Source organism: Oryx dammah, unplaced genomic scaffold (genome assembly GCF_014754425.2).
Source record: "Oryx dammah isolate SB20612 unplaced genomic scaffold, SCBI_Odam_1.1 HiC_scaffold_26, whole genome shotgun sequence".
Classification (NCBI taxonomy): Eukaryota; Metazoa; Chordata; class Mammalia; order Artiodactyla; family Bovidae; genus Oryx; species Oryx dammah.
Genome location: NW_024070210.1, coordinates 85,660,259 through 85,678,484, shown reverse-complemented (window position 1 = coordinate 85,678,484; position 18,226 = coordinate 85,660,259). Strand labels below are relative to the sequence as shown.

The window sequence follows — 18,226 nt, the reverse complement described above, 5'->3', positions numbered from 1 at the left end:
TTGAGAAGGCTTCACAGAAGTGACAGTAGGTCAGAGTGCCAAAGGAGGACAGAGTTAACTGGATGGACCAGGGAGAGGGTAGTCTGGGAAGAAGGACGAGTCTGTGCAAAAGGCCTGAGGCATGAGGCAGCATGGTAAGTTTGGGGAATAATGGTTATTTAGTGTTGCTGTAGTAAGGGGTGCAGGAGATGGAGAGATGGCTGGAGTCATGATCTACAGCATCGTGGGGGTGGTATCTTGCAACTGATAGGAATCACTGACCGCTTTCAGCTGGGACTATCCTCCTAAACATGCAAGTTGAAGACCCTACTGAGGAGGCTGCTTCACTGTTCACATAAGGGATGACGATGGTGTTGGTGTGGTTGTGGGTGTGCAGAGTGGGAAACAGGTTAGGAAGCTCAGAGGCAGAGGGGCAGGACCTGGAGGTCATCAGGACTAAGGGAGAAAAGGGTCCCGGATGTTGGCCAAGTTTCGAGTGTCTGAAAGGACAGCTACACCATTTATTTATAAATGGAGGGGTTATCTGGAGGGGATCCGTTTGGGGCACACAGAGTTTGAAGTGCCTGTGACCCATCCGGGGAGAAGCGCTCAGTGGGCGGTGGGTGTTCAAGTCTGGAGCTGAGTGGTGAAACAGGAGCAAGGCCTAGATCAAGGGAGGGGAAGCTGGTGTCACAGAGGCCAGGTGTATCTTACAGTCACTGACTTCTCTGTAAGTGAGAAGGGGGAGCTCCCTGAAAGTGTTAATTGCTCAGTCATGTCTGACTCTTTGTGAGCTCATGGACTGTAGCCCACCAGGCTCCTCTGTCCATGGGATTCTCAAGGCAAGAATAATGGAGTGAGTTGCCATTCCCTTCTCCATGGGATCTTCCCCATCCAGGGATCGAACCCAGGTCTCCTGCATTGCAGGGAGACTCTTTACTGTCTGAGCCACCAGGGAAGCCCTTTCTCAGATCCACGAATTCTTGCTTTAGATACATTTCTATCAAGCCTGCTCCTTAGCTTCCCCATCCCGTGGTGGATTCGTAGCTTGAAGCAGCCAGCAAGGAATACAAAGCAGAGCTATACAAAGGAGGGCAAAGCAAGGCTTTCAATGACAGGACATAACCCCAGACACTTCGGAAGCCCTCGGGGGCTTCACTGTATTCTAGCTTCTGCTTCACCTTGGTGATTTTAAGTCTCCAATGAAATACGCCCCACCCCTGCCCAGCATACTGTTTAAGTGTGAAAACTATAGAATAACCCTCAGAAAAATTTCTATCCACTTGATTAAAAGGGATAATTTAACACGATAAGCATCTGTTACACTCAATTGTATGGAGTGGCTCATTCTCCCCAGAGGCAAGATTTTATGGTACTAGAACAGTGCTGGGCATTGAGGAGAAGCTAAATAAGAACTTATAGCAGAGAGATGGAAAGAATGCTTCTAATTTGCTGGAGGCTAAAAATCTATATTAACAAGCTTTTGAAACATCTAGCTGCTATCCAAAGCCCTTGGTAATATGCCCAGACTGACTGTTTCAGCTCTATTTCTCATCTTTTCTTTACACATCCCTTCATCCTGCTTGTTTCCACATCCACACCTTGGCTATGCTATCAGCTTTCCTGGAATAAAAGCCTGTTGTCCCCATCTCGTGTCTATTAAAGGACCATGGGAAGGCCACCTCCTCCGGGAAGGCCACCTCCTCCAGGAATCCCCCCTCCCTATCATCTGATTGCATAATGACACTACCTATGAGCTTATTCCTATTCTGAGTTGGCCTATGACCTTGATCACCACCTTGCATCCCTTTCATCAGCATCAGAGAATACCCTGCCCCATCTGCCATGGGCTTCAACAAGCTTATAGAATGAGTGACTCATATCCACTCATGAGCTGTAGTGGCTTTGTAATGACTGTGATGGGGAAAATACTAAGCTTCAGTGTATCCAGCTTTCCCCTGCTCACTAAGGAGGATTCCAGCCTTGCCAGGCCAGCATCACCCTCCTCTCCTGAACTGCATTTTCAGACACTCTCACTTACACATTTGTGGAGGAGCAGAGGGAAGATGTGAAGGTGGGTGGTAGGTGGTGAGATGTGGCAGCTCTGGGAAGAGGAAGGAGCTGGGGGAGGCTGACGGGGGAGAATGAGAACAGAGATCTTCAGAAACCTTGCTGTTGACTACACAGAGCTTTTACGTCGGAGAAACACAAGCAAGCACGTGAGTACTTCTGAGACTGTTGTCTGCTGGCTGGGTTCTATATAATTCTCAGAGACACTGTGCAGAGGCTGGAACTCACGGGTCATGGTCTTAAGACCACTGTGGGATATTGGAAAGTTGTTTCCTAGATCCTCAGGGTTTATTTTGCCTGCTCTCCTAGAACAGATTAGATAGAACTGATTGTCTGATGTTTTCTTTGTGTGGGATTTATACGGAGTTGCATATGTAGATGTAGCATCTGAATATTAGATACCAGACAATTCCAATACTCCTAGAGCCAGGGGTTGAAAAATGTGGATTGGGGGGTGTGCAGAGCCATTGATGAGGCTAAAACGACTTATTTTTGAAATACTTCGAGCTGGGAGGACTGTCAATAAGTCGATCATTCAACCAGTGCAGACCAGGCTCTGTGGTTGAATCACTCTCTGACCTCCAGTGTCCTTATCTTTAAATGAGGGAGGTGGCAATTGAGAACTAAAGTCCCTCTGGTCCTGTGACTCTCAGGATCCATGCCAGGCTCACTCTCTGCTGGGGATACAGGAAACCTCGAAGACTGGGTCCTTACCCTTAAGAAACTGCTCAGCACAGGTCACGAGGAGGGAGGGAAGGACATGCTGGGGGTCTGTGGGGCAGGAGATGGGAAGGTGCAGTAGGGGAAGAATTCATTTGCCCTCACAAAGCCTGGGCTTCTGGGAGGAGGCAAGGGCTGGGGTTGGGTATGTGCCAGAGCTGTTCCCCGGGTGCCAGGACATACCGAGACCCTGAGGGTCGTGGGCCAGCCGTCATCCAGCATGGGGCCGTAGTCAGGGTCCTCCAGGGAATACTCGATTGAGAAGGTCACTGGCTTCACATAGTCAGCGGTATCCTGTGTGGGAGGAGATGAGGAGGGGGTGAAGGCAGAGGGAACATTCCTGTCTGGGCCAGGGCCACTGAGAGAGAACTGTCATCTCCCTAAGCTGGGAGGGCAGCAACTTGTCAGCTCTGAGCATGAGTCCACGGAGCCTTAGCACCTGTGGGTGGACAGAGGTTCCCAGATGGGTCTGTAGCTGGTGTGTGTGCCTCCTAGAAAGGGCCCTTGGGTCCGTGTATGCCAGCCCCACTGCCTGCATGTTCCACCAACTCCGGCTCATCCTTCAAGGCTGGGAACCTGTATCTAGGAAGCCAGCCAGCAACACGTGGCCACACTCTGTTCAGACTTTACTGACACTCTTGCCCTGCATCCTAACTATGTGATTTTGTGCTAGTCCTAGCCTCTCAGCAGCCTCTTAGCACTGTCCTAGCACTGTGACAAGGCTTAATAAATGTGTCAAATCAATGAAAGAAGACACATGAAAAGGGGCACTCAGGGGATGCCTAGAGCTGAATGAAAAATCCCCGAATCTCTCATGGAGCGCAAATCTTGACACGAGTGGCTTCCTTGTGTTAAGGCGTATCTAATAAGTTCCCAGATGACGGTGCTGCTAGTCTGGGGCCCCCACTTTGAGAACACAGACACGTCATAGGGGTGACACATTAACAGACACTAGGACTCCTTATTTTCCTGATCTTTGCCCGTTGGACACTGAGGCCAGGCGGGCTGAGTGTTCCCTGTCTGTGTCTCCAAGGCTGGAGCTGTGCCTGGGTGTCTGGAGTTTCTGGGTGGAGGAATTGGCCCTACTGGTTTCCCTGTCTGCCAGGCTGGCCTCTGTTCCTCCCCCCAGACTCTTCATTGGTCTTCCACCTTCCTTGGTCTTCCTTTTTAGCTGATGCCTGCTTATCCCTTCCTTCTGAGCCATGGCCCCTGACCCCCATCCTCTCTGCAAGACATCACTGAAGATTTAACCCCCTGCTTAAGCAATGGTGGGCATATGGGAGATGGCAAAGGGGATATCAGAGGACGGTCCAGTGAGGTGGGGAAGCAGTGTGACCCAGTGGCCTCTGCTCTGCGGTATGAGTGTGGGTGGCCAAGGTCCAGGACACTGCTCCCTGCTGGCCTCCTGAGGTCTGCTGGGGGCTCAGCACCAGCCGGGCGCCAGCTGAGCTCTCTGCCTCTCCATGGCAGCACCTCCTTCAGCTCTGTTCTCTTCCTGGAGGAGCCTGGGCTCTGCTTCTGGGGCTGCAGTGCGTCTGGCTCACCAGCACGTGGAAGTTGATCCGCTCACAGTGCTCCTGGCCAGAGGAGAGCAGGGCGGCCCTGTTGGTGTACCGGTCGCCACCCTCATCCAGGTGGGCCCGCGGTGTGTACCGCCTCTCATCCATGGTGGCATTATACCTGATGCCTGGAGGAAGGAGAGGGTAAGACCATGGAGGTGGAGCCACATTTCCACCAAAGACTGTTTACTTCCCTTTACAAATAGCCTTTGGAAAGTCAGCCTCCTCCAGGAAGCCCTCCAGGCTGACCAAGGAAGAGCTATGCCTCTCCCCTCATAAGGCTCAATGTAGGCAGGAAACTCCCACATGGAGAGCAAGCAGTACAGTGAGAAAAGCCAAAGGAAGGAAGTAAAGAGAAGAGGAAGAAGGAAGAAGGAGAAAGGGAGATGGAATTGGTAGTGAAGGGATAAAGAAAGAGGAAGAGATGGAGGGAGAGTGAACTCAGTGGAAGAGGTGAGGAGACAGTATGTGCGTCATGATATTTGAGCCCCTTCTGGAGTCAACACAGCTCTGCCCCTCTTCTGTCACCTTCCCAAGTCTCACCCTCAGCTCTGAGATCCTATCGGGCCTGGATCTGAGTTTCTGCAGGTGGCAGTTCCCATCACACTAGGGAGGACTAGCCAGGCCCTGCCCACCAGCTCCTCAAACCTAAGACAGTTCTGAGGTTAAAGACCGCATTCCCCTCCCTTTCAACTGGGTTGATCTTTTGCTAAATGTAAGAAAAGCCCAGCCCCTTCTCTGGTACCCCAGCAGCACTCTGTGTGCCAGGTCCTTGGTATTATTCTCCTTTCATAGAAGCTGAAAGAATGATACCACCACCCAGGTTTGCCTTTGTTCTCATCTTCCTTCTCGAACACTCATTTTTAAGTCATCTGATTGGTCCTGCTCCTTGGCTGAGAAGCTCTCTGCGGTCCCAGTTTCTTGCACTGGCCTAGCCTGGTCCTGGAACCTGCAGCTGTCACTTGCTGGGGATGACTGGGCCCAGGGCTGCCACAAGCCAGTGTCTGATCCCAGCCTTGGCTGAGAGTGAAGGACCCTCAGAAGGAAACTGTCCTGCTGTGGACTCAAGCTCACTTTGAGCAGAAACCACTGCTACTTGGGTCTTTATCCACCTGATCCCGTGTTTCAGATCCCTCACGGGTCTGACTCTTTCTCTGAATCTGACTTCACAGCTTCTACAGCCTAAGCTATTGGACTGCTTCTGGTCCCCTGTTCTGATTCAAGCACTATCTCTGACTGTTTCCACCTTCCCCGGCCTCTCCCACATTAGTCACCCCTGCTCACTGCCATCCTCTTCCTGGCATGAGAGCCCCTCTCTGCCCTTTGGAATGAGAGCACTGAATGGGTATCTAGAAGTCATCAGATGCGGCTCTAGGTGTGACCCTGGCACTCAAAACCCATTTCAGCAAAAGCCCAGATTTAGAAACAGAGCAAACACAAAGTCCTCAGGGGAGAGATGGAGCTGGGGGAGTGGGGAGGGGCCGGATTTACCGACTGTTGCAGTTTGGTAATGGGGTGCCAGGAAGACGGGCGTGAAGCAGAGGAAGGCAGCCAGGCAGGTGGCATCTCTGCCACTGCGTTTGCAATCCCTGTGAAAGATGTTGATCTTGGATGGCTCAAAGTGGAGGCTGGCATTGATCTGAACCACAGGGCGGGACCTGCAGGAGGAGGGAGAGAAGCAGGGGTGGGCAGGGTGCAAGGTTGCCCTGCTGGGACCTGGGGGAAGGTGGAGAGCCAGATGGAATGGGATCTCTAAAACCACCACTGGAGGGTGAGGAGGTGGTGGGACCTGCAGAGAGGGGCTCTGGTGTCACCAGATTGGACAAAAATGTGCACAAGCAGATGAAGGGCAGGCTAAGTAATCTCATAGCCCCTCAAGGCAACCTTTTGTCATTTTCCTAGGGGCTGTGTTCGCTACAGACCATACTGACACCCTTTTGCCTCCTCATCACATCAACCCTGCATGTCCATTACAGTAACCTGGAGAGCTTTAAAAACTCCTGATGCCTGAACTAGAACAAAACATTTTAAAATTTGTATGGAAATACCAAAGACTCCAAACAGCCAAAGCAATTCTGAGAAAGGAAAACAGCTGGAGGAATCAGGCACCTTGACTTCAGACTACAATACAAAGCTACAGTAATCAAAACATTATGGTACTAACACAAAAACAGAAATATAGATCAATGGAACATGAAACAAAGCCCAGAAATAAATCCACACATCTATGGCCAATTCTTTACCATCTGAGCCACTAGGGAAGCCCCCAAATTCTGGAATGGATAGCCTATCCCTTCATCAGCAGATCTTCCCAACCCAGGAATTGAACTGGGATCTCTTGCATTGCAGGTGGATTCTTTACCAGCTGAGCTACCAGGGAATCCCTATGGTCAATTAATTTATGACAAAAGAGGCAAGAATATACAGTGGAGAAAAGACAGTCTCTTCAATAAATGGTGCCAGGAAAACTGGACAGCTACATGCAAACAAAATGAAACTAGAATAAAAGCTTTTGCCTAGCAAAGGAAATCATAAACAAAACAAAAAGACAACCCACAGAACGGGAGAAAATATTTGCAAATGAAGTGACTGACAAGGGATTAATCTCCAAAATATACGAATAGCTCATGCAGCTCAATATCAAAAAAGAAGACAACACAATCAAGAAATGAGCAGAAGGTCTAAATAGACATTTCTTCAAAGAAGACACACAGATGGCCAAAAAGCACAATAAGAGATATTTAACATTCCTAATTACTGCTGCTAAGCCGCTTCAGTCATGTCCAACTCTGTGTGACCCCATAGACGGAAGCCCACCAGGCTCCCCTGTCCCTGGGATTCTCCAGGCAAAAACTCTGGAGTGGGTTTCCATTTCCTTCTCCAATGCGTGAAAGTGAAAAGTGAAAGGGAAGTCGCTCAGTCATGTCCAACTCTTTGTGACCCCATGGACTACATTCCAGGCAAGAGTGCTGGAGTGGGGTGCCATTGCCTTCCTAATTACTAGAGAAATGCAAACCAAAACTGTAATGAGGGATCACCTCACACTGGTCAGGGTGGCATCATCAAAGAAATCTGCAGACAGTCAATGCCAGAGAGGGTGGGGAGAAATGGAACCCTCCTTCACAGTTGGTGGTAATAAGAATTGGTATACCAGTATGAAGGTTCCTTAAAAACTAAAAACAGAACTACTACAGGATCCAGCAGTCCCACTCCTGGGCATATATCCAAAGAAAACCACAATTCAAAAAGATCCATGCACCCCAGTGTTCACTGCAGCACTGTTTACAGCAGCCAAGACAAGGAAGGAACCTAAATGTCCATCCACAGAGGAATGGGTAAGGAATATGTGGTGTATAGACATACATATCAGGAAGCAACAGTTAGAACTGGACATGGAACAACAGACTGGTTCCAAATAGGAAAACGAGTATGTCAAGGCTGTATATTGTCACCCCGATTTAACTTATATGCAGAGTACATCATGAGAAACACTGGACTGGAAGAAACACAAGCTGGAATCAAGATTGCCGGGAGAAATATCAATAACCTCAGATATGCAGATGACACCACCCTTATGGCAGAAAGTCAAGAGGAACTAAAAAGCCTCTTGATGAAAGTGAAAGAGGAGAGTGAAAATGTTGGCTTAAAGCTCAACATTCAGAAAACGAAGATCATGGCATCCGGTCCCATCACTTCATGGGAAATAGATGGGGAAACAGTGGAAACAGTGTCAGACTTTATTTTGGGGGGCTCCAAAATCACTGCAGATGGTGATTCCAGCCATGAAATTAAAAGACGCTTACTCCTTGGAAGAAAAGTTATGACCAACCTAGATAGCATATTCAAAAGCAGAGACATTACTTTGCCGACTAAGGTCCATCTAGTCAAGGCTATGGTTTTTCCAGTAGTCATGTATGGATGTGAGAGTTGGACTGTGAAGAAGGCTGAGCGCCAAAGAATTGATGCTTTTGAACTGTGGTGTTGGAAAAGACTCTTGAGAGTGCCTTGGACTGCAAGGAGATCCAACCAGTCCATTCTGAAGGAGATCAGCCCTGGGATTTCTTTGGAAGGAATGATGCTAAAGCTGAAACTCCAGTACTTTGGCCACCTCATGCGAAGAGTTGACTCATTGGAAAAGACTCTGATGCTGGGAGGGATTGGGGGCAGGAGGAGAAGGGGACGACGGAGGATGAGATGGCTGGATGGCATCACTGACTCGATGGACGTGAGTCTGGTTGAACTCCAGGAGTTGGTGATGGCAGTGAGGCCTGGCGTGCTGCAATTCATGGGGTCGCAAAGAGTTGGAGACAGCTGTGTGACTGAACTGAACGTATGGAATATAAAATGGAATATTACTCACTCACAAAAAATAATTAAATAATGATATTTACAGCAATATGGATGTACCCAGAGATTACCATACTAAGTGAAGTCAGAGAAAAACAAATATCATAAGATATCACTCATATGTGGGATCTAAAAAAAAGATACGCACGAACTTATTTACAAAACAGATACAGATTCACAGACTTTAAAAACAGACTTACAGTTACCAAACGGTAAAGATGGAGGGAGAGATAAACTGGAAATATTTGGGATTAACATATATATAGTACTATATATAAAATAATCCACAAGGCCCTACTGTATCGCACAGGAAACTCTACTCAATATTCTGTAAAAACCTCTATGCGAAAAATCTCTGAAAAAAGTGGACACACGTATATGTATAACTGAATCACTTTGCTGTACACCTGAAACACAGCATTGTAAATCAACTACATTCTACTATAAAATAAAAATTAAAAAATCCTGATCCCCAAATTGCTCTCCATGTCAAATCAAACCAGAATCAGCATCAACATGTCTTAAAGCAACGCTTCTCAGACTTTAGTATATTGGCACATTTCCTGGGGATCTTGTTAAAAAGCAGGCCTGGTATTTCTAGCAAGCTCTCAGGTGAGGTTAGTGCCATCGGTACCTGGACCATATTTTGGAGAAGGTGCGTGTTAAAGCACCCTGGGTGACTCCGATGTGCAGCCAAAGGAGAAAACGACTCACAGTTCTAAGACTCCCCACTCATCCACCCCTCCCAACACGGCCCCATCCAGGCAGTCAAGGAAATACAAATTTACTCTTGTATTGACTAAGTCAAATAGAGTTAGGGAAGGAAATTATTGCCTCTCCAAACCATGCATTTATATCAAAAGAAACAAGTGTAGTGAGTTTTACATGCTTCAGAGTTGTAGCTTGATTGTGCTAATACCCTGCTCTTCTTAGTGCAAGGGGGATGGTGCTTCCTCTGTGCTGTGGAGTGAGAAGGGTAGGTTTGAGTCTTGGCTCCTACTGGACAGACCATGTGATCTCTGACGGGGAATTGTGAGAATCAAAGAACGTAAGTGAGAATGCCCTTGGACATTGCAAAATGCTGTGTAAATATAATGGCTTTTATCAGTGGTTCTCAGACTTAGGTGCCTACTGGAAGCGAACACCTGGAGAGTCTTTAAATGCCTGAGTTCTTGACCTAGAAATTCTATGTTAAGTGGTCTGGGTAAAGCCTGGGTAATGAGAGGTTTAAAAGCTCCAGGTGATGCTAAGGGCAGGCATGTTTGAGATCCAGGGAGTCTGACTCTAAATTTTCCCTAGAGGGCTCCAGCCCATAGTTTCAGCACCACTCAGGTAGCACTCAGGTTTAGACATCACAAGCTAGGGCTTGATTGAATCCACTCTGTGGGCCCAATTCTTCTGGTATATGTGTGTCTCGTTTCCCGTAAAGAAGGTAGTTTATGTGTTGCCCCACAGACTTGGGAGACAACGTCTACCCCCTAACCTGGGCCTTGTTCACCTGTCTTGCTTCCTGGCTAGAACCAAAGCAGTCAATACATTTAGCCCAAGCTACTGTCGCTACCAAAGACCTTAGATCCGCCCCCTGACAAGCTGTGGTGCCAGTGCAACTTCCAGGCTGGACCTGCAGAGACCCCGCTTCCTCGGTGCTGCCCAGAGGCGTGGGGCAGCTGACACTTGGGCCCTGGCACTTGGGGGGACACTGGGAGCTCGCAGACGCACTGCTCCCCGTTGCCCCCCGAAAGGGGCTGTTGCAGAAAGCAGAGGCTGCATTCTTTCTGCCTCTCTGGAGATGCTGGAGCAGGGAGCTGCCCAGAGCATGAGTCCGCAGCTCAGTAGGTACTTTCAGTTCCCCTGGACCCTCACTTCTGCTTCTGGGACTGAAGCCCCTCCCATAGCAGCACAGCCGCACAAGCTTTTGCCTCAGGCTCTGTTGTCTAGGGATCCTGGACTAAGACATTTCCTGAGTGGAAGGTAATATTCTTGAGGACCAAGAACATAAAGAGTCTCCCCGGGAAGTCATCAGCTATCTCTGTTTAACATCTTTCTTAAGTTGTATGAAAAATGTGATTGCACTTATATAAAATTATATGCAGATGGTAAAAGACCGGTAGGGAAATGCCAAAATGTTAATAGTGGTAATGTTAAGGTGATGAAACTATGGGTGATTTATTTCACAAATTTCTTTGTTATTGTATTTATAATAAAAGTATCAACATGTAAAAAATTAGCTCAAATTAAAGCTTTTTTTTGCTCAAAAAGTAGCTGACACATCATATGGTAGAATAGACGGACTTTTAGAAAACCTTTTTTTTAAAAGTTGCAGACCATTGCTTAACACAGACCCCAAGTACAAATGCATGGCAAATATCTGATGGAATGGTACAGAAATGAGGTCCTGAGAAAGGAAACCAGGGGTTAGAAGGGGTTTGGAGGAAAGAAATCTTTTACACGAGGGGAGAAGGAGATCCTCCCAGCTGAGGAGAATATCCTCAGCCTGTCCCTTGAAGCCAAGTGGGAGAAATGCCCCAGTCATCAGAACTTTTAGGAAAAAGTCAAAGAGGGTTTTTAGCCACTAAATAGCTCTAAAATCTCTGAACCCCACTGAGAAGAGGGATTTGGACTTCAAAATAACTTACAGTGATTCCATAAAAAGGAAATTCGTAGTCACAACGGGATAAGAATAGGGTGAATTTGGCCGACAGTGATTAAAGACAAGAGAAAGAGTCTAAAGCGTGTCTTGTAAACCCTGTATCCATCGAGACCCTCAAGAGAGCCCAGAATCGTGAAAAATGGGGGAACCAACCACAAAATCACGGCGTTGCCAAGAGCACCCACTGCCAAGTCCACAAGCCCGTCTTCATCAAGATCCAGCTGCCCGTGAATGCTGCAGCCAAAATACTGGAGGCCAGGAGCCAGCTCCGAGGCGGGGATTCTCTGCAGGAAGCGGAAGGAAAGAGCTGGGTACCGATAGGAGAAGCTACAGCTGGGAGCCCTGGACACAGCCTGTTTGAAACTATCAGGAAACTTCCTCAGCCCAAAGCTATCTCCTCTCCTGGTCTGTTTTGGAACCTGAAATTTCTACCATTAAGTCATTCTTTTGGATTAAGAAAATAATGTGTCATAAAAGGGTTCTCCACTGAAGAGGGAAAAGGGGGAAAGATGGGGCAGGAGATAAGAGAGACAAACTATTATGTATAAAGTAAATAAGCTATGAAGATCTATTATACAACACAGGGGATATAGCCAATATTTTATAATAACTATACATGGAACATAACCTTTAAAAATTGTGAACCACTCTGACGTACATCTGTAACATATAATATTGTACATCAACTATTTAAGAAAAGAATTTCCCATGAGATGTAAATACACATTACAAGGCATCACTATCTCTAAGTGTGATATAGTAGGCTATCCTACTAATAAAATAGGCAAAAGTGATGACCCTGAGGGGAAGGCGCTTGGGATGGCTCACTTTTGGGTACAGCACTGTTTCTAGCCTGAGGCATTTCCAGAGAAGAGGAGTCCAAACAGGCCTTCTCCATTCATTTGTTCAGCTGTGTCCGACTCTTTGCAACCCCATGGACTGTAGCCCTCCAGGCTTCTCTGTCCATGGGACTTCTCAGGCAAGAATACTGGAGTGAGTTGCCATTTCCTTCTCCAGGGGATCTTCCTGGACCAGGGAACGAACCAGCGTCCCCTGTGCTGGGAGGCAGATTCTCGACCACTGAGCCACTAGGGAAGCCCCAGGTCTTCTCTATGTGTAGTCAGTTGCATGAAAGCATGTGAGGGCCAGCGGGATTCAGGTCCTTGGGGGGTTTTGCTATTGCTGTTGTTGGGGAGATGAAATTAAGCAGGGAAAGGGTATCCACAGGGGTGATGGGAAGGTCTTAAGACTAATTTCAACTTGAGGCAAGTAGAGCTAGGACAGACAGCAATCCTTTCCTGGGTGAGGACAGGGAATGAGCCACTAGGATTCCAAGCTCTAGCTCCATTCTTTCTGGGGGTTAGCGTGGGGGGCGGTACCTGCTTCGGCGTCTTCAGGATGCTGCCTTGGAGGCCATGGTAGATGTAGATGACGCCCCCGTGGTTGTCTTCCAGAGGGGCTCCCACCACCACATCGTTGTAGGAATCTTGATTGAGGTCCCGAACGGAGGCGATGGAGGAGCCGAATCGGGCGTTCTGGTAACCGTGGGAATCCTTCAACGTTCCATTGTAAACAAACCGGTCCTGCAAAATCAGGGGCAGGAAAACGTTCAGCGGGGCTCGGCAGGGGCTCTCCGCTCTGGCCTGCAACATCCCCTCTGTTTCCTGGTTTCTTTCCCGCTACATAAACCCAACAATAGAAGAGGTTCCTCTCCTCTCCAGTCTGCAGGTATGCGCTGGCCTCCGCTTCCCAGCTTCCCTCATGGACACTTGATCAAGGCATGCATCAGGTGCCCCTGGAAAGCTGGCCAGCATCCGTGCTCCGTACCTGTCTCAGGTTATAGACGTACACCCTGCCCCGCTCTCCGCCCTCGCTGAAGTACATGGGCGCGCCCACCAGCAGGACGTCAGTCACACCGTCTTCGTCCACGTCCACCGAGGTGATCTCGCTCCCGTAGTAAGAGCCTATCTGCGGCACAGGGATGGGGGAGGGGGCTGGGCTGCTGAGAGGCCTCCCCTTACCAGTGGACAGCCTTTGGCTCAGACTCTTTGCTGAAAAAATGAGGGCCCCCACCCCCGCCAACTCTTTTCTCCTTAACCATTCCGCCACCACCAGACTTTCCATTATTTAACTTTTGTTCAGTTGCTAAATCCTGTCTGACTCTTTGTGACCCCCATGGACTACAGCACACCAGGCTTCCCTGTCCTTCACTGTCTCTTGGAGTTTGCTCAAACTCATGTCCATTGAGACAGGGATGCCATCCAACCATCTCTTCCTCTGTCGCACTTTTCTCATCTTGCCCTCAATCTTTCCCAGCATCAGAATCTTGTTCAGTGAGTTGGCTCTTCGCATCAGGTGGCCAAAGTATTGGAGCTTCAGCATCAGTCCTTCCAATGAATATTCAGGTTTGATCTCCTTGCTGTCCAAGGGACTCTCAAGAGTCTTCTCTGGCACCATAGTTCAAAAGCATCAATTCTTTGGCACTCAGCCTTCTTTATGCTCTAGCTGTCACATCCATACATGACTACTGAGAAAGCCATAGCTTTGACTATATGGTATAACATTCCAAATTATGCATATGCCAAACATGTTTAATCAGTCCTCTGTTGGATATTTAACTCATTTTCAATATTTTATTTTCCAAATAACTCTGGGCTTAGCACCTTGAGTGGTGACTTGTGATTTCTTCTCAGTATTTGAGCACTGACTGTGTTCCTCTCTCGCCTTGGGTGCCATGCCTCCAACTCAGCTAGAAACCTAAGGGTCCTCCTGGCTCCACTCCCATCTTTCCCACCTGCAGTCTCCCCACAAGTTCACTTGGTGGATGCCAAACATGTCCCAAACCCATCTACTTCCCTCCTCCTCTGATGCTTCTTCCTCAGGAGAGGCACCTTCCAAAGGAAGGACCCCCCCACCTCCAGACTGGCCCTCCAACCCACCCCTGTGGGGAGCTAGAGTGGCTTCCAGAAGCTGACCATGCCCCTTCCTTGCTTTGGGGGGAAATGTCCAAACTGCAGTGTGACCCTCCTGGACTGGCCTCCCTGCCTCCCCAGCCTCTGGCTCCCACCCTCTGGCTCCCACATTCCCCCGACAGTGATTTCTCTCATTGTCAGAAATTTTTTCTCTCACTGTCAGATTTTTTTCAGAAATCACTGAAGTGATTTCTCTTCTCCAAAAGTCCCCTGCTCTGGTGGGCTTCCCAGCTTCTCTTGCACATACTTCTCTTTAGCCTCTACCCCTTTCTCCTCCCCTCTCTCCAGGTCATGTCTATCGTCCTACAGGTCACTTCCTGTTCAAAGACACCCCTGGCCTTCCCTATTCCATCCCCTGCCGAGGGGCCCCCTTCTCCATGCTCTCCCCCAGCCCCGTCCTCCTCCCCCCAGCACTGGTTCCCTCCACAGACGGCCCCCAACAGTGGGCGCTGCTCCTGTCTCATTCCCTCCAGGCCTGGGTGCTGTGCCTGGCACACAGGAGGTGCTCTATAAATGTTTATAGGAGCAAGGGGTTGCTCAGGAAAGAAAAGGAGCCCTTCCCAAGGACAGGCCCTGTGTGAGGCACTTTACAGCCTCCCACTGTCTTGGGAGAGATCATTGTCCTTGTTTCACAGGGAAGGAACTGGAGCTCAGAGAATTTGAGTCACTAGTGCAAGGTCAGAAGGCCGGTTACAGCCAAATTGGGTTGGAACTGATTCTCCCTTCCCGGCTTGGGGTGTTTTCAGAAGAAATTTATCCTCAAGCATTAAAAGCTTTTAACTGAGGAGAATGATTTAAAAAAAAATACAGAAGAGGGGGAAAAAGGAAATTATAAACACGGTGTGGGGAGGAGAGAGATGTGCCTACATAGAGTGATTAAGAGGCAGACAGAGCAAAGAGAGAGGCGGAGAGAGACTGTCTAAACATGTGGCCTCAGCTATATGGGTCACGGTGATTTGGAATCCACTTAACTTAGCTGCTTTCAGTGCTGCGGTTTCTCGTTTGGATGTTGGAGGCAGATCCAGGCAGTAAAAATGTCATATATTCTTCGGCGAATTCCCTCCGGCTCTCAAGGTCTAACCTTGGATTCCTGAGAGCCGGCCCTGGGTGGGGTGTGGGCGGGCAGTGTGGAGGCTGGGACCAGAGCAGCGCCCGGGTCCCCCAGTGCCCTTGGGATGGGAAGAGGAATGGTGAAAGGATGGCTCCCTGCAACTAGAGGGATTGAAGTTAGACCTGGCCGTGAGCGTGTCCTCATGGCCAAGGGCAGTAGAAGAGGCAGGAAGCAGGGCTGTTCCCAGGCTCTGGAGCACCAGGGGCAAGCCAAGAATAACAGGAAGGAGCTGAACAGGGCTCAGCTCAGCGCAGGGTGCCATGGATACTGGATGCTGCCAGGCAGGAGGGGCCAAGGCCTTGTGTGGGGGTCGTTGGGGTCAGGAGGTAGCACAATGTAGGCAGCCCCACCAAGAGTCCAGGATTCTGAGCTTTACCCAGTGAATCTACCCAATAACCGGGGAAAAGCTGTGTTGCTTCTCAGGACCACAGTTTTCCTGGGCTATTGAAATAACCTGTATCAGAACCCTGTTTCCTGATCTTTTCACCATCACTGACTTTAATCATAGCTTTCCCCCGTGCATTCAGGACCTTCTAACATGAGACTCTTAGCAGCACAGCCTCGTTGCTCACCATGTCTTGGGGGGTGCTGTGACATTGGCGTTGTACCATTCGGCATCGTGCCCGTTCCAGGGAAGGAAAGAAGTTGGCATGTTGGTGCACCCCTGGGGCCTGTTGTGGGCAGAGGCCTGACTCCTCCCACTTCTGGTAGCACCAAGGTGGCATGAGGAACACGGGGCCCCTTCAGATGCCTAGAGGCCTTGTCAGCCCAAGCTGGGAAGTCATAGCCTGGATGTTGCCTCTGCCAGAGCCCTGAACTCTAGACACGACCAGAGAGATGCTGGTGGTCGGGGGCAGAGGTCTGGCTAGTGCACCAGAGACAAGGGCTCCATGGGTTCTCCCAGGTTCTCATTGCTGCAGCAGGGTCTGAGATCTGGCTTTCTGGGGAGGGAGCATCAGCTCCAAGGTAGGTATAAAGAGGGCATACCCCCCTAGCCAGGAAGGATGTTTCTGGATCTGGGGGCAGTCCTGTGAGGGACAGTCCCTCCCAACCTCGCCACCCTGTCTGTCCCACCTGTCGGCCCCGCCCCCAGCCCCCTCTGTGTTACCTGCTCGCCCCGCAGGGCCTGGTGGATGGTGAGACTCCGGTTGCTGTGCATGGTGAACAGGATGACTTTGCCTGTGTGGTTGAACCGGGGGGCTCCGGCCACGTACACCCGCCCCTGCCTGGAGGACACGACCGATGTGACTGTGTACCCTGCCGTGGGAGGAAACAGGCTGGTCTCTCGCCCCATGGCCTGGCAGACCTCACCAGGGCCTTGCGGCATGGGTGGGCCACTGAAAGGAGAGCATTCAGAGCAGGCTGAGCAGATGGTAGTTCCAGGCTCAGCTGAGGAGGAGGCCTAGAAGAGGCAGGGCTTGGAAGGGGCTGGTGGACAGTGCAGGGAACTCACTGAGCCCACCCTCTGCTGGCGGGCATCGAAAGAAGCCAGGTGGGGTCACTAAAAGGCATCGCTGACCTGGAACATGAACATCACCTGCTTCACGCGCCCTACAAGTGAGCACGTGAGGGAACAGGGAGGCGAGAGAACAAACCCCAGCCATACTTCTTTTCATACTGGGCCGGCTTTGTTTCTGATCCCCACCAGTAGTCTCTCTGGGGACCAAGCAATGTCCTCTTCATTACCAATATGCCTTGTTAAGTGGTCCACCAAAAACTGAAGGGTTGGCTGTGCAGAGACAAGGAATTGCTCTGCTCAGGGCATGCAGGTGGGGGGTCTCAGAGATTCCTGCAGCCCCAAAGCTCTGCAGCCCCAAAGCGGAGAGCGCCCAGGCTTTTCTGCATCCACACACATATGCCACTCAGAAGAGAACAAGACAGAAACCCAGGGGCTCTTTGGGAAAGGCCTCCAATCCATGTTCTCGGGATCAGTGCCTGGTCCCTGTGAATTTCCAGTCGAGCACTCGGCTCTGGGGAGTGGCTGTGCAGTGTCCTCAGTGAACTCTCCTGAAAATGGGACCCTTGCAGGTGTGCAAAGCTGAGTCCTACTTCCTGCCAGATGATTTGGAGAGTGGATCACAGTTTTTAGATGAGTGTCAGGCCTTTCTGGCAATTCCTGGGTGCTTTCTGGGGAATGAGCGGCTCCTTCTGCTGTGTGTGCATGCCTGTGTGCACACCTGTGTATATGTGGGTAACTGTCTCTCGGGTCCCACCAGTTGCTTTCAGAATGGCTGCAGGATGCACAGAAGCCAGCTCACAGTGGCCAGGAGTGTGGGTGCAGTAGGGTGGGAAACTGGTTCTAGACACACCATCTTTGACTCTTGGAAAGGTATTCTGGGAAGTGGGGTAGGTGAGAGCAGGATATCACATGGAGGGGGGCTAACGGCTGTGAATTCAGAGCAATCACAAACATACGAAGGTAGGGCAGGCTTGGCCTTGTGCAGTGGAGCAAGGGTTTCCTCCATGCTGAGTCCTCAGCGGCATTACTGAGAGTATTCTCATTGACCCCAGGTGTTTGGGCTTCCCCGGAAGGAAGGACAGTGGTAATGGGAGGGTCCTGGGGGCTAAATGTCCTGGGGGCAGGCGAGGGCTGACTCTCAAAGCTCTAAGCAGTGCTGAGAGCTTCCTGCTTCCCTGCTGTCTGCTGGCTGTGGTTGCAGTTCCCATGTGGCTCTGACCAGCAGGCAAGGCCACCCTGAAAGCTGAGAGCCTCCCTGAAGGCCTGGGGCCGGAAGTCCATCAGCTTCCCCAGTGTGGAGGCGGAGAGCCTGGCCTCCTGGTCTCCTTCCCCAAACTCCCTGTCTCCCTTGGGGCACAG

At 50.0% G+C, this 18,226-nt stretch overlaps 1 protein-coding gene across 2 annotated transcripts in view; it reads right to left on the bottom strand.

Moving 5' to 3' along the window:
* LOC120852508 (integrin alpha-11) overlaps nucleotides 1-18,226 on the bottom strand; it is a 139,096-nt gene that overhangs the window by 19,574 nt on the left and 101,296 nt on the right. For both annotated transcript variants that reach the window (XM_040225785.1, XM_040225784.1), the window contains exons 12-18: nucleotides 16,517-16,665; nucleotides 13,153-13,293; nucleotides 12,705-12,908; nucleotides 11,479-11,609; nucleotides 5,820-5,986; nucleotides 4,314-4,456; nucleotides 2,953-3,063 (exon numbers count right to left, since the gene is read on the bottom strand). In XM_040225785.1, coding sequence (XP_040081719.1) covers nucleotides 2,953-3,063; nucleotides 4,314-4,456; nucleotides 5,820-5,986; nucleotides 11,479-11,609; nucleotides 12,705-12,908; nucleotides 13,153-13,293; nucleotides 16,517-16,665 — 1,046 coding nt within the window. The remainder of the gene's footprint in view (nucleotides 1-2,952; nucleotides 3,064-4,313; nucleotides 4,457-5,819; nucleotides 5,987-11,478; nucleotides 11,610-12,704; nucleotides 12,909-13,152; nucleotides 13,294-16,516; nucleotides 16,666-18,226) is intronic.